The sequence below is a fragment of the Gasterosteus aculeatus genome, chromosome 6, assembly GCF_964276395.1.
Source record: "Gasterosteus aculeatus chromosome 6, fGasAcu3.hap1.1, whole genome shotgun sequence".
NCBI classification, from domain to species: domain Eukaryota; kingdom Metazoa; phylum Chordata; class Actinopteri; order Perciformes; family Gasterosteidae; genus Gasterosteus; species Gasterosteus aculeatus.
In genome coordinates, this window is record NC_135693.1 from 11,917,932 (window position 1) to 11,933,193 (window position 15,262).

Sequence of the window (15,262 nt, forward strand, 5' to 3'; positions counted from 1 at the left end):
TGCCCTGTTCCAGCCGGTTTATGGCCACAGGCACGTACAATAACAGTCGGACACTTGCCAGTAAGATATGATGATGAGATTATCATTATCTTCTAGGGGAGAGGAGGACGTCTAGGTCCAAATACACACTAGTCTCTTCTGTCCAATCCCAATCACCTTAAAAGTCTTTGTCTTTCTCCAACTTCTCCTCCACTCCCTCATGCTTTTTTATCATCCTCTGTTATCCAGCGAAAGATTAGCACAATTAATCTCTCCGCCTGTGAGTTCCCTCCTGAGACCACACTATGAACTCCTCCTCGTTGCCGTCTGGGGAGGCAGATGCCAAACAGCTGCAGATGCGGATTCAGTCACTCTCACTTACAGAAAGACACTTGTACTTTAATTCTGTTAGCATGGGCTATTGGACACACACACGCGCACACACACAGCGGGATCATCCCCTCAGCCAGCCGATGCTAATGCAGTCTGTCGTTGTGGAAAGAAGCGTTTCAGACCAAGTCGATGGGTGGAACTAGAAGCCGGCCTCTGGATGAGGTGACGTCGCTCTGTCGAGCTTTGTGACTTTGGTCACAACGCCCTCATTTTTGCAGATTTCTGTTTTTTTGTCAATTACGGTCCAGTTCTATGACTAAATACCTGCAAAACTAATGATCCACAATGATCCATCAGCCTCAGCTTGGCTTGTTCACTGAGTGATTAGCATTAGCTAGCATTGTTAGCATTAACACACACACGACTGACACTTTACACCTAACTGAGATCCCTATTAAGGGGACGGGTACAGCGGTTTCTATTACCAATTTCAAATATAGCTAACACTATTCAAATGAGACTCTTGTATTTAACGGTTTATCTCAGTTTTTTGTGTATTACTGAGAGCATTTACAGCACAATGCAGTAACCAGTCATTAGCTTTGTTTGGGGCTTTGGGGACTTTGGGAACAGAACAAGACGGATTTGCTCCAGTTGTTTACGCTGTAGACTGGAGAGCCGAAGGAGAATTTAGACAGATGTTAATTTAACGATATTAGTTCAATTTAGCTCTGAGTAGTTCCCGTCCTCTCTGAGTAAATAAAAATGGTCTACACATGTTTTCTAAAGTTAAGGTGCAGCTAAAATTGGTGGAAGTATTTTCTAATTGAAAATGAAAGCAGTAATATTTGCACAATATGTTTATGATATTTGAGGGGTGACATTGAGACTTTCAACATGGCCGGTATGATAAGGTGCTTAATACCAAAAGTCAGTTGCACATGTTTCCCTTGAGTAACATGGCAGAAATCAAACAATCTAGAGAAAAACAGATTCAATACTTGGATATTTGTTGCACATCTGTGCAGTGGTGATCTTCATCTGTGATAATTAGAAACTACATTGCGTTCATATCAGTTAGAGAATATTGTTATCTGAGAGAAAAGGGTTTCATCCCACATCATTCTGTCCAAAATGTTAGTCTTTAAATCCAATGATGGACAGATGAGAAAATAAATCCATCCGCATGGTATCTAACCCAATGGTGTGTACCCTTTTGTACAGAGTAGGGTTAACGAAAAGACCAACCTGATACTTTTCCTCCAGTGTGCTTTACAGGAGGGGGACAGTCTGTTCTTGTAATGTTGCGAGGAATGAAGACAACATTCAGAGCTCCCATTGGCAGAGTAGGATACCAGATGTTTGTTGCTCGGAAACTTCTGCCGCTGGAAGCCCAAAGCACATTCTGAAATCTTTATGATCTATTTTCTGGAGGCAGACAGCAAGTTTTTTTGAAAGATTTGTCTTGTGAGGCTTTTTTTGCTTTTGTTATAAAGCGATGAAATCTACAGTCTCAAAATCAATGCTTTTAATTATAGCACAGCGTGTGTGTGTGTGTGTCTAACTAATTTCATTACTAATTTCAATTGTTAACAACTTAAAGGAAGCGAGCGATTAAGAGCAGCATGTTGTTTCTGTAGAAACTGAGTAAAGACTAAATAATAGTTGTATTGGCAGGACTGGAGCAGCAGAGGCAGACTCCTGCTGTTTAACCAAACATCCCTCAGCTTTGCCTCCGTCAGAGCTGTCAACCGGTTTGTGTGCCAGGAGCGTTGTGGTTCCCCACTCTGCTTTATTTAGCGGTCTCTCGAAAGGAACATTGTCATCCGCCATCGAAGCCAATGCCCCGATCTCGAGTCTTTTTTTTTTTTTTTTACTAGGGTAACGTGAATAAGAAAGCCGCTGTCTCTGTGAAATAGAGGTGAAGTCCATCTGTAAAAGCAGGGGCTGTCAGTCCTTCGTCATTTTGATAGATGTGTTTGTTTGAACCCACGGCACTTTCCACACATGCATAAAGAGGCTGGTGGCTACTCCATCATCTGTCGCCTGCAGTCACGCTGCCGGGAGCGACGGCAATCCGCCTTCTTCTTTTGTGTGCTCGCATGCACCAACAGGCTTTTTTTTTTTTGTTGTGGCCTCCCTCCGGCTTGCCAATAGATCGTGGTGGTGGTGCACATGACACGTGGACTTCTCAGGCCACTGAGACAAGAGCACTGGATGGGACGGAGAGAATGAGTCATCGCCACGGAAACGACCTCCCTACGACTTTATGGGGACGGCACTTTGTTTCTTCTTTTGACTCCAGACCACAAGAAAACCTTCACTGCGTCTGTATGTGGCGGGCTGTGGTGCTTGACCATGATTCAGTTCAAGGTTAAAAAGGCTAAAATGTTTCTTTGGCTCACATGGAGAAGCACGCCGCTTATGTTGGCACTAATGTTTAGGAATGCTTTTCGCACACCTGCACATGCCGTCGCTTGTCTGAGCGTCGTCGACCCAACAAGTTGTTAACCTTCTTGAATGTTTAAAAAAAAAAGTGTTTGGATATTTGGATGGGAGAACACATTTGTCTGTTCAATCTGATGGCGTTGTCCCATTATGACTCTGTTGAAGCAGCGCCTACATCTTATTTAAATATGCAGTCAGTCTTGTGTTTGCACTCTCAGCGCATGCTTAAGACTCAAGGTTTTTTGTATCTTCCATACTTTAAGTGGCATGTTGGTGTGATTTCACAAAGGGGGGCAGTTTTCCTCTGGGATGGACTCCGAACAGTCCACTGTGTTTAAGGGTGACTGCAGGAAGTGTGCGAATCTGGGCAAGGTGAAAGGATTTTTCTTTTGGATTGGCAGCCAAGATCTAACTAACGCAAAGATATTCTATATAGAGAGTTGAGCGAGCACAATGGAGGATAAATGGCTTGTGGGATCTGATGCGTTGCTCCTGCTGACCGCTCAAAGTAGTCTGACTGAATATGAAGCCAATAGGCCGCCCGTTGGTCTCCCAGGGAGCTGGATTACTCTGCTGAACAAACCGCTGAAACACTAGCTGCTGAAAAGTGGCACTTTGTACAAATGAGAATGTAAAAGAATAAAAAAAGTTATCTGACTTGTCCTGAAGACATTTGATATCTTTCCAAGCTGCTTGACAGCTTTTCTCTCAGCAGTCTTTCACAACTTCTAAATACCCGCTTGTGTGTCTGAAATGTGCAATACGACCATGGTTATCTAAGCGGAATTAAGATGTAATCACCACAGTTATTCTGTGAAATGTGAATAATGCCTCTTCTGTTTTTGAGGTTGGAGCAGAGCATTTCCCAGTGGAGGAACTAGAACTCTGACTCAGGGCTGAGATCAAGCACAAGCCGTTCACAAGGCTCTGTACTCTGAGGAAGGTTTGCTGATCCTGTTTTAAGGGCTCCAGTGTGATGGAGCAAGCGGTAGGTAACCGCTGTAAAAGCCTAAAGATGTCATCGGGAAAATATCAACATCTGCTCCCTCTTGAGAGCAGATTTCAGTCTCTTCTCATGTGGAAACGGTGCTCTTTTCGAATGGAGAATGGGAAATGGCAGATTTCAGCAGTGGAAGATGAAGGAAGAAATGAGGCTTGGTGGATAAGCTGGGAGCCATTAGATTTAGGCTCCATGCTTATCTCTTCAAAAGACGGGCTTTAGTAATGTGGTCTGCTTCTCTGCACACCTTCCTCCCTTTCTCTCTGTGGCGCTCCTCCTCACCCAGAGGTGAAATGAATCATTTTGGACAATACGAGGCCTTGGTTTTAAAGTAGGTCGGTTATTCCGAGCAGTTATCTTTCGCCGAGACTAACTCTTATGTCCAAAGGAGCCAGCGCGTTCAGCGCTGCGTGTAAACCTCGGCTCTACTTAATGTGAGCATCAGTGGTCACGGAGGCATTCGTGGAGGGTGGAAACATCCTCCAGGGGCAGAAGGGGAGTTTCAGTAAATCGCGTCTGGTTTGAATTTGGTCTCGTTTGGTTTCCCGGCGCGACGAAGTCACTCTCCTCCATCTCACTGCTGTCTAAAAAAAAATGTCCCGACGCGAGTCCGAACGCCTCGCTGCGGTCTCAGTGTGAGACCCTCACAGCTGTGCCGTGTGGCCTGTGAGCGCTTCGGCCAAATGGAGATGGAAGAATCGGGCGCGTCAGGCTGCAGTTCAGAGAGGGCTGATGTCACCTGGATTTTGATCTTTTGGACGTTTGCGAGTGCAGCTGAGGAGAATGAGGAGTTCAAAGTGACGTAGAGGTTCTTGTTTTTACTTACTGAAAAGTTAATGTTGCGTTTCCCGTTTCTTTTAAAGAGTCACCAAAACTAATTCTGTTGAACTGCACTAGTCATTGCATTTTACTGTTGAACATGCACCCGTTATCTTAACTCAACTGATAAGTTTTAATTAATTTAATTTCCCCCTTTTGTCAACCGAATATTGAATGAGTATTTAATATGAGGTTTAATAGAGACTCTGTTTGAATTGCTCTACTTTCAGTTAATTAATACCAAATGAATGCTAACGTGGGTTCAACCAAGAGTCAGTCACACAGTTCAACAGATTTAGAAGAATCGTAAATGTATTGTAAACTCCAACTATCCATAAATGAATAACGTTATTGTATGATGTATTTTCTCCATTTTCATGAAACTTATTTCATTTTAACTTATTAAAAATGGGTATATTATCAGTAAAAAATGGATCTGGATAAAATAAAGCCTCACTCTTTTGTCTCCAATCAAAGTTTATTTGTGGAGTTGAGGGTATGTGCAGGACCAGGTCAGCAGAGGGCAGCAGACCAACAGTGTGTCTGGGCTTCGAGCAGCGGTCGGTCCCTTCTTGCCCTCGTGAGTCTGAGGTTTTGAACCAGGAACTGGCATCTAATCGTCACAACACTCGCTCTGGTGCCTCCAAACCAGTACAACGGGTTAAAGTCTGTGCAACAGCTTCAAGAAGGATTGTTTTCTCCTCAAACCATGCCAACTTTAAACCGACATGTCGGGGACGGGGTTGTAACGGAGACTATAATGGCACTTAAAATAAAAATGTTTTAGCTCTTGCTTAAACCTTTTGATCATTGTCAGACATTTAAAATGCTAATCTACCTTTCACTTAATTGAAGGCGTGAGGCATGCAGGACGATTAGTCTTTGAAATGTATATTTCTGCTGCTACTCACCGTATTTATCTAGGAGTCAAATGAGGTCGAACTTTTTTTTTAAATGGCATTCACTGCTCCGTCATTTTCATTAGTACATGTAGGTGGGAGAGGAAGAAGATGTCGTAAATGGTTACTTTGCTTGGGTATCTGTAAGGAGGAGACCGAAATAGCATTGAAGCCCACTGGGATACAGAACATCAAAGCATCGAATGCTAGAAATGAGCAGAGTTTGAAGGAAAAGGGACGTAGTCTTCTCTCTTTTCGGCCGCATTTTGTTCATCTGCAAAACAACAGACCTCTGAGGAGTATGTATGTAATAATAGCACTTATTGGGACTTCCTGTGTGGAAATGCATGCCGTGTTTCTAGTTAGCTTCTATTTTTCAGTTCAGATGTGCCATTTCAACATTATGTCACTCTTGTCTCTAGACAATAGGCCTAATTGTTAAGAATTTTCTCTGAGGTTATCTCGACCTGTTGTGTGCTCTGGGTAAGGCAGGGATGGAAGGTTCGGATGATGGAGCTTTTATAACTGCAGGCATGTTTGTGTGCCAGGAAGCCACTTACAATCCCCCAAATCCTAATCAGATCTTTGAAGCGCAGGAGAAGTGCAGCTGTAGTTGGAGACAATATGATTCTGAGTGTGCATGGATTTGAAATACATCCATGCTTAAGTTTGCAATGCAGCCTTTTTTTTTTTCTTTCCTTAAATAGTAGGAAAAGTGATTCTCTTTTATATTGCCACGGATGATTGTAGAAAAAAGATATTTGATCAAATATTTGCCCTTTTCTGTTCATCTATCCCGTGGTTGGCCGTTTGATGCCAGAGACATCAGCCAGGTTGAGGGTTGAACAACACTGAGTTCATTTATTGTGCCGATGTGCTTCTGTCCGCATCTCAACCGCTTTTTTTGTTCAATGAACACACACATTGTGAAATTTTAATTAAGTTGGAGAGGTTCTCATCCTACCTATTAGACCTCTCCCTCCCCTTGGGAAGTATTTAGCATTCATTAATCCAAGCTACTGTGAGGTGGCGCAGGCGTTTGCCTCTGCCACAGGTTTCTGCCGACGTCCGATGCTCCTCATTGGACACAATGCACTGTTGAAACCCTAATCTAATTCAGAAGGTTATCATTCACTCCAGGTGCGGATGTGGAGACTGATAGAGTCAACGCTTCAGTCGACATGGGGGAATGCTGCAGATGCTTTTTTCCTCCAACACTGATCAACCCAGTTGCAGGCAGACGTTCAAGAAAGGGGAAGTGCGTGCGTGCGTGCGTGCGTGTGTGCGTGCGTGTGCATTAGATAACAAACGTCAGTCAGGACCTAAACTCTATGACAGGAAACCATTTAAAGGGCCCAAAGATCTGCGTTTCCACCATGGACCAGCAGTTTGTGGTGCTTTACCGTTCCATATGTGCTCTAGGTTACAGTACGGCTCCTGTAAAGGCCAGAGAAGGTCTTTTGATGTCATCTGTACTGTCCCTCTTCAGTAAACATCTGTCTAAAGAGACTTGCCCAGCTCCTCTTGGACACTGTCTGTGTGTGTGTGTGTGTGTGTGTGTGTGTGTGTGTGTGATGCAAAGGATTTTATAACCTGTGACATCCAAACCAAAACCTCAGTTTCATTAGATAACTAATACAAAGGTGATCTACTGTTTAGTGTGCTCTTCAGAGTCCGATACATTTCAGTATTTTTCTTTTTTCAGATATTATTCGGTTCAGTCACACACTGCCTCTACTCTGTTGCATTGTACTACAACTCCTCTGACAAAACATCATGACCCCGTAAATCACCACGTTTCTTTTAAGTACTTTGTGTAATGCTCCGTGCCCTAACCTCATGAGTGCCTCATTAGTGATTCAGAGCAAAGTCGACCGCTAATAAAAAACACTAGGCGATTCTGAAAAGACTAAACCTCACGACTGATGTTTGCAGATTGCACTCTGGGGGAAGAACACTGTGTTCAGATCCGAGCGGCGCTGACTGTCCGACCGGTGAACGGTACGGGCGGCGAGGGGGTGGTGCTGACGGTACGCCAAAGTCGGTACCCTGACCGCCGGCGCCGAACCGGACGCCCCGGCGAGCTGGATGTGGCTCGCGGGCCGCAGTTTGAGACCCGTGCCCTAGACCTTTTAACATTAAGAAATATTTTAACCTGTGCTGAACTGAATAAAGCAACTCACATATATATTTTAGCCATTTTAACACTGAACAAATGATTCATACTGTTTTTTTTTTTTTAATCATGACCAGTGTTGATGCCATCATGGCCTGATCTCACGTCGACCTCAACTTCCCTCCTCCAGTACATTCAGATCTCCTCCCGTGCTGGAATAAATACTTCATTTGGGTTGGATTAAACACTGCACTTAATTTGTAAGATGCATCATGTGAGCACACTATAAACTCTAAATAATGTGTATATGTCGGAGCCAAAAACTTTATTTTTTTTTTTGTGTTTGACACCCATGATATCCTCCTTGTCCCAATCCTACTTGCATACAAATGAGTGCCTGAAGTTCTTTTATGGATCTTTTTGCACTAGAAACATAGCCAAATTTTTCCATTAAACAGGTGGCAGTTATGTCGACTCTCCAGCCAGAAACGGGTCACTCATTAGTTATCCCCTCATCTCCATCGGCTTTCACAGGTTGAGATAGATGTGCTCCATTGGGTATCAAAATTGAGAGATGGCAAGTTATTGTAGAAAGAGGACAGCGGACTGAGAAGAGCTGCGAATTAATAAATCTGATTCAGTCAACCACTTGTTATCTTGTGTGGGTGAGTTGGTGGCATTGTGTTGTGGTTGTGTTGCCGCAGTGATGGCCCACTTAATGTTTGCTTGCGGATTCTGGTGTGATTATGTATGTATTATGTACGAGGCTCAGAAACCATCCGCCGCTGCATTACAGATATGTAAATGAAAAGCAAAGCCCCAGATCAAAGCGTTGCATACGGTCATAGCAGATCAGCAGAGGATTCCTGTGCAGTTATTTAACATTTTACAGAATATTAAACAAGGGATAAACGTATAGTTTGATTTTACTCACGGACAATCTCTCCCCTGCTTCATTTCCGTCCAGCTGTTTCCTCATCTCGTGCTCTAATTTCAGGTAGATTTGATTACAACATGCAGAACGTGGACAAGCTTTGATATTTTTTTGTTATCAGAATGCCGGATGACTGTATTTGAATGAATGGAAAAGGCTATTGTATCGTGTGTAATCAATAATATCTGTATTGTCGGTACACACTGGCATGTCGGCGTGTCTACACATCTATATCACGAGTAACCCAACATTGGTGTCCCGGTATATTGCGCCTAACTCGATACATTGGTATATTGCGCCTAACTCGATACATCGGTATATTGCGCCTAACTCGATATTGCGATATGTGAATAACTCTGTATCGTGATATATTACCATATCCCACCTAGTGTGTAATCGGGATAATGGCCTTTTCCATTCATATTCAAATATAGTCATCTGGCATTCTGATAACCAAAAAAATCAAAGCTTGTCAATGTTCTCCACCTGCAGTTATATTTGTATCTGCTTAAAGCCTAGTTTATGGTTATGCGCAGGGACACACAAGGGCCCCTCGCATGCCCGTTTTTTACCCCTTCTTGCGTGATTCGACCAATTTTTCTAGACTAGCGTCAAAAGCTACGCAAGTCTTACGCATGCCGCAAGGCTGTGATTGGTCTGCTAACATCCTTTCAGGAGTCTCACATTTCCGGTTTCATAGCATAATATGGCAGTTTTTAAAAGGACAAAAAGTCTCTGCTTTTTATGTATTCTTAAACAAACCAACGACTTCCACACAAAGATGTCATTCTCTAGGTAGTCTTCGACAAAAAACATCACTCCACCTATTCTCTGGCGGTGCATTGCTCTGCAACACGCGCAACCCTTTTAGTCCATCGACGCGACTGCGCGTAAAGCCGCAGTTGCAGAAGCATGCCATTCATTGGATTCATTTTCAATCAAGCTTTCATGGTATTTTATAAACTGTTCACGTAAGATTCTTAACTTCAAATGAAAGGGTAAGAGCTGTAAAAATAAACACAGTGGGAGTAAAAAATAAAATATCTTCATCTGAGATGTGGAATAGTATGCAGTAAAGCATAACGGTGTAAAATGCATTTGTTGCGTTAGCTGTTTAAAGTCCACGAGCCGTGCCAGTGGACATGCTGTAAGACTGTAAGCCTTTTAAAGTGCTGCTCAGCTCATTAGCCAATGGGAGGGACCTGATCTCTGTCGATAAAGAACCGTAAGTCTCCCTTCTTACACAGCTTTCGTATCAAAGTCCTCATTAAGGCCCACAGGTTGTAAGCATCTGCGGTATGAAGCTTTAGTTCTTTTCTAACCCTTTGAACGGGGTACACGTTATTTATAGGAGACAATAACTAAATGTTTAACATAAGGGGATTTAAAGGACTCTTCATGTGAATACTGAATGCGGCCTGCTGGTGATCTCTGCCCTCCCTCATCCTGTCCATCAAAAGTTGGAAGCATCTTGCTTGTTATCGTTTACTTTCAGAGCAAACCAGTATCATCGTAAATTCTAAACCGTATGAGACGGTTAAATTAGTGTGTTTGTTAGTGGACTTTGGTGTATATTTGTGTGATTGTGCTTTGCTTAGTGATTATGACTCCGCCCTTCAAAACGGCAATGAGGATGTGTGAAATGAATCTCCCTCTGTTGTCTCTGCTGCACCTTGCCTCCCTCTTTGCCTGCCGGGGATTGGCGGAACCAGCAGCAACGGCGCCTCTGATTGGTGGACAATGATGGTGGATTGGTGGCTGACGGTTTGTCACTAAACAGTCCGAGGCAAAGCATCTGTGTGCGTGTGTGGCGACGTGTGGAAGTTTCAGTTACAGGCTTAAGTCCAGTTAGAATGAGTTACTTTGAGGTTAAGCTCTGTGTGCAGAGCGGAGTCTATTTAAAGGACACCACATCCCTCCCTCATGAATGATTCAACCACAGTTCGCCCCTCCCCCCACCTCTCACCAAGATCAGCTGGAGGAAGTGGATGCTCGGCCAATGGGATTACAGTACAGGATTGACTGTGTGTGTGCAGCTGAGAGGGAAAGCAAGCCTGGACAAGGAGCAGCAGCTCTGCCACTGTGTTGTGTGCTTACGTGAAGAAAATGTAGGGCAGCTGCTTGTTCTCCCTCCCTCTGCCGCCTCTTCCCCGTCTTCTCCTCCGTCTGTCTTTGTTACCTCACTGTGCCGCGTAGCTGCAGTCGCCACGGCGACGGCTGACATTGTCGCCGCCGCTGCTCCACTTCCGCATTTGCAGAGGCTTCTTTCTCCGGCTCGTCTCGCCTCGAGGATTTACAGACTGGGCATGTAACCTCCCCCGAGGAACCATTGTCTGGGTGTGTGGTTGTGTGCGTGTGTCAGAGAGGGGACTTCAGCATCGAGACATGAATTCCTGTTGGAAAATGAAGGTACAGACAACTTGTTCTCGATGGTGTCGCCGCTGTGTATGTTTTGTCTTGTGTGATTTGTGTTGATGGTGATGATGCTGTCGTTTATATTGCTACAGGGTGCACACTCTACATCCATTGCATTACAGATAACACTCCACCTCATGTAATCTGTCTATCCGTTGTCAAAATATGAGGCGTGTATGAAGTAAACACTATTGTATCCGAAGGAAAGGAGACTCACTGCAGTTTCCATTGAGTGGTTGTTATGGTGAGGCCCTCTGTCTCCGGTGGCTGAGCGCTAATACTGCGTTAACCGAGGGACGAGCAAGCTGCCAGGAGTGTGTGGTTCTTTCTGTTTTGTGTGTGTGTGTGTGTGTGTGTGTGACTGGGGTAAAGGAGTGGATGAATCGGCAGGAACAGTCAGAAATTGTCCGTCTCTCCATCCATCCAGAAGTGGCCGTACCCCGGCAACGTCCGCCGTTGCGCGTGTGTTTAGATTGTTTGTTGTATTCTCCTTTACGATCTTCATGTGGGTTTTGTTTGTTCAGCGCCATCCATCGAGGACTCTGAACCCTGTATGTAGTTATTCTTTTTACAGTACATGTTTGTTTGTGCGGTTCAGAGGAGCATCTGCCACCTCCTACAGTGTGTAAGGTTGACCCACTTTCTTTGTTGCCTCTGCCCTTTGTTCAGGATGCGTGGGGGTGCATAGAAATACTGTATGACTCGAATGCCCCATGAGCATTGTTTTATTGACGTGGTTGCATGTTGGTTTTTTTCCAATGATCTGTTACAGCAATCTGTGTGCTGTCACATAGATTAAGGACTGGATATTGTGAAATACCATATCTGGTCGGATTCAGCGCACGTGAACTCGCTGACCCCCGCTGCTCAGTCATCCTTAGCTGCTTTCCATTTCCTCTGTGTGCCAACTTTACCGATGTGGTGTCAGGCCAACAAGGGAAAGGAGTCTACACGTTAAGCGCGATTGCTGCAAATAGGCGCACAAAGGAACCCCACGCAAACCCACGAGGCCTCGGAGGCTGAGGGACCTGACAAGAATACATTTCACGTCTATCGCTTAGCATATCGCATCCTCTGCTGATGCGCCAAATCGTGGAGCTTTGTGTCAAATCTACAGCTGGGGGGAGGGGGAGATTAATGCAGTCAGTCACATGTAATGGCAGGGGCTTAAGACCTGTTGGAGAGGAGGAGGAGGATGGGGGTGGTGGTGGTGGTGGTAAATGAGGAAGGGGAAGGAAGGAAGAAAAGCAGTATGAGATGAGGCTGGACAGGAGAGGGCCGCATGGCCGAGGTTTCTTTGTTGAACGCAGGACTTTGTCGTGTTTGATGCTGTGGTTCTCCTACAGCACCACGATGTTATAACTCATAAGCTGGTCATTTTATAACATTCCCACGCTTGTGGTTTTTCTCTTTATCATGTTGTTTTCTTCAGACTGAGCTAGCTTTCAAACACCCCCCCCAAGCACATTCAACAGTGCAGAGTAAGAAGAACTCACGCAGTTAGTTTTCAGCAGGATGGATGTTTTTTCTTTTTTTTTTTTTTTTTTTTTTTTTTTTTTAAAACAGGAACTTGTTTCAAATGTTACACCTCAGATCGGGTGTTCATTTCCCCAACGGGTGCTTCTCTAAGCAGCTGCTGCGCGCTATAAAGAAACCGTTAGGCACTTTGACTCCCTTCTTAAAGGAAGTACTACTGAACCACTGTTTTATACCAGTCACTTAATATTAATCTTCTTTAGTTAAACACCCATTCCTCTGGTCTTTGCTGAGGGGACCTCTTAGCCCGTCTGCTATTGCAGGAACATATATCACAGGGGAACTGATGGTTTACTAATAAGCGAGCTAATTCAGGGGCCCGGCACTGAACTAATTATTCGCGGCTGGACTTTTTCAGACCAGTCATAAAGAATGACTCGTGTCCAGTGGATGGGGCCTGACCGCAAGTGCAGCTTGTGATGAAATGTGACCCTCAGAAATACTCCCCCATAGTTTGGGATCCCTCGCTCTCTCTACAGGACAACACCCCACTACTAACTTAATAAAGCCGACTCCGATACTGTCACACTTGTCTTTGCCTATTGTTGCTCTCGTTATCGCTGGATTGCACTCTGGGATTGCATCTATAATACCGCCACATAGCCCGACTAGGTGCACAGCCAGCGCAGATCACCGTCCACACGGTCTGAATTTGATGGTCAGTGTCCCTTCCTTTCATATCCTGTAATGTAATGTCCTGATGTAAGGATGAAGTAGATGAAGGACGGATAAAGCACCAGGAGGAGGAGGGGAAACCGCAAGCTCACATCCTGCCCATAGGACAACGCACACGTGCTTATTCACATGCAGTCTGGGATTTTCCTTGCTGGGGTCTAACTCTGCATGATAACTCAGTTTAACGTAGTTTACACACAAACACACATTTATGCTGTGAGGTTGTATTCTGTTGATCTAATGCCTCTCGGGTCCAAAGAATAACCCCTCAAACGAAGCTAAAGTTATTGACATCCCTGTTTTACAATACACACTTCTTCTAGGTCTGGTTAGAAGTCTGATCAGCCGAGCGCTCCAACGGCTGTTGCTGCTGTGCGTATTTGATAGTTAGCATGTGCTGACACCCTCCTGCTCAGCTGCCCACTCCGCCGGCTTTCCTCCGGATGGACATTCGGAGAGAGCGGAAAGCACATGAAGGCCAACTTCCTTTCCAGGAGGGATTCTTTGTCTGGGATGTTGATATTGCTTTTGCTGCAAGGATGTGCGCCTGTGACCTCCTGAGGGGGGAGGAGCTTGGGATGGGAATTGAATGTTTCCTCCGATATCTCTCTGCTTTTAGCTTCATTTCTTTATAATGGCCTACTTGTCATTGCCAGCATTAGGTGACTTGAGCGAGATCTGTCTGGCCCAGGCTATGCGGCAGAATCGGTTTCCTCTGTGGAGGAGAATTCTGTCAGCCTGTCTGCAGCAACTTCTGCATCTAAAATAAATACACAAAAAGGGTGGCCTAGTTTTGAGATTTGCATTTGGCAGAATGACCAGCCCTAAGCAGATCAGGGTACGCTGATGCCATTCATATGCGGGAAAGCTATTTCGATTCCACCGCTGCCTTTTGCAGTCTGCCCCGAGCCTTCTGTCATACATGCAGATCCAGGAGCTTTACTCCCTCACCTGTCCGTTTATCTGAAGCGGCACGATGTCTAACGGCAACATAGTCCTGCTTGTCTTCTTTAGCGTGTTGTTGTTTTTCGCTAAAATCTGTGACTACTAAAGCCGTTTAGTAGAAGGGGATTTGAATTTGACCCTTCTTTCATTGACTTTATAATTAAATGTCATTACATTTAAAGAACATCCCTCACAACGGGATGAGTTTTCCCAAAAAGTTAGCTAGATTTATTGATTTACACTTGACCAATATAATACAACCAAAACATTGGACTATGTCATTGTTCTGTAGCCAATGCATTCACAAACCAGTTATCTTGGCAAGTGTATCCCGTTATAAATTCTTTTGGAGAGGATTGTCCACCTTGATACACCAATGTGATCGATTTTGAAATTAAATTGTCTTAATTGCTATATATCAAATCCTTTCTCTGCCAGCTGCATTCCATGCCGTGACCAACCTTATTTCTATGATTTCTGTTGTATGACGTCCAATTTAACATTTTCTAAATTCTATCAAAACCCATCGCTTGTTGTTTTTCATAGAAATAAAGGCGCCCTTTCAGTTGAACAGTGGTTGCATTGTTCTATAGTATAAAAGAAGAACGCATTTTACTTTGAGCAGTCAGAGACGGAGGTGTAGATAAGCTGCTGGACACCTCTATTCAATGAAGAATCAAGCAGCTTGCCGAGGTCATGTGGATATATATTGAATTTACAGAGAAGAAAAAGAGTCGCTCGCACAAGCTCAAACCTCCGTTCATTAATTTCACTAATTGAATTCCTTCGACAGTCCACTCATTACCGCTGTCTATCATTCACTGGAATCCTCCGTCTTACTTTACAGTCTTGTATGATGTCCGCTATTTATAGCAGGAGATTATAAAAGCGAATTTCTCTGCACTTTTTCAACTGAGGACATACCACATTCAACAACTCTATCAATGTGTGAAGACGCAACAACTATCTCCGTAAATGAACACTGTATTAGATGGGGCCATTTTTTAAGACATCTCTTAAAATGCCTTTAATGTCGAGAATCAATTTTCCGTTATTGGATCATTTAGTTAACAAACACAGCCAGGTCACCAATGCGTGTTTTCCATGCATGTTAGTGCATGTCGATGGGTGTTTTGGTTCATGGTAGCAACCTCTCAGGTAAA

At 44.2% G+C, this 15,262-nt stretch overlaps 1 protein-coding gene across 17 annotated transcripts in view; it reads left to right on the top strand.

Annotated features, from left to right (window-relative positions):
- marchf8 (membrane-associated ring finger (C3HC4) 8) overlaps positions 1–15,262 on the top strand; it is a 47,318-nt gene that overhangs the window by 15,544 nt on the left and 16,512 nt on the right. For 2 of the 17 annotated variants that reach the window (XM_078104430.1, XM_040179179.2), the window contains exon 1: positions 10,320–10,937. The exons of 14 other annotated variants lie outside the window; for them this stretch is intronic. In XM_078104430.1, coding sequence (XP_077960556.1) covers positions 10,914–10,937 — 24 coding nt within the window. In that variant the 5' untranslated portion in view covers positions 10,320–10,913. Of the gene's footprint in view, positions 1–10,319; positions 10,938–15,262 lie in introns of those variants that run through there. One more of the 17 variants, XM_078104426.1, reaches the window with a different exon arrangement.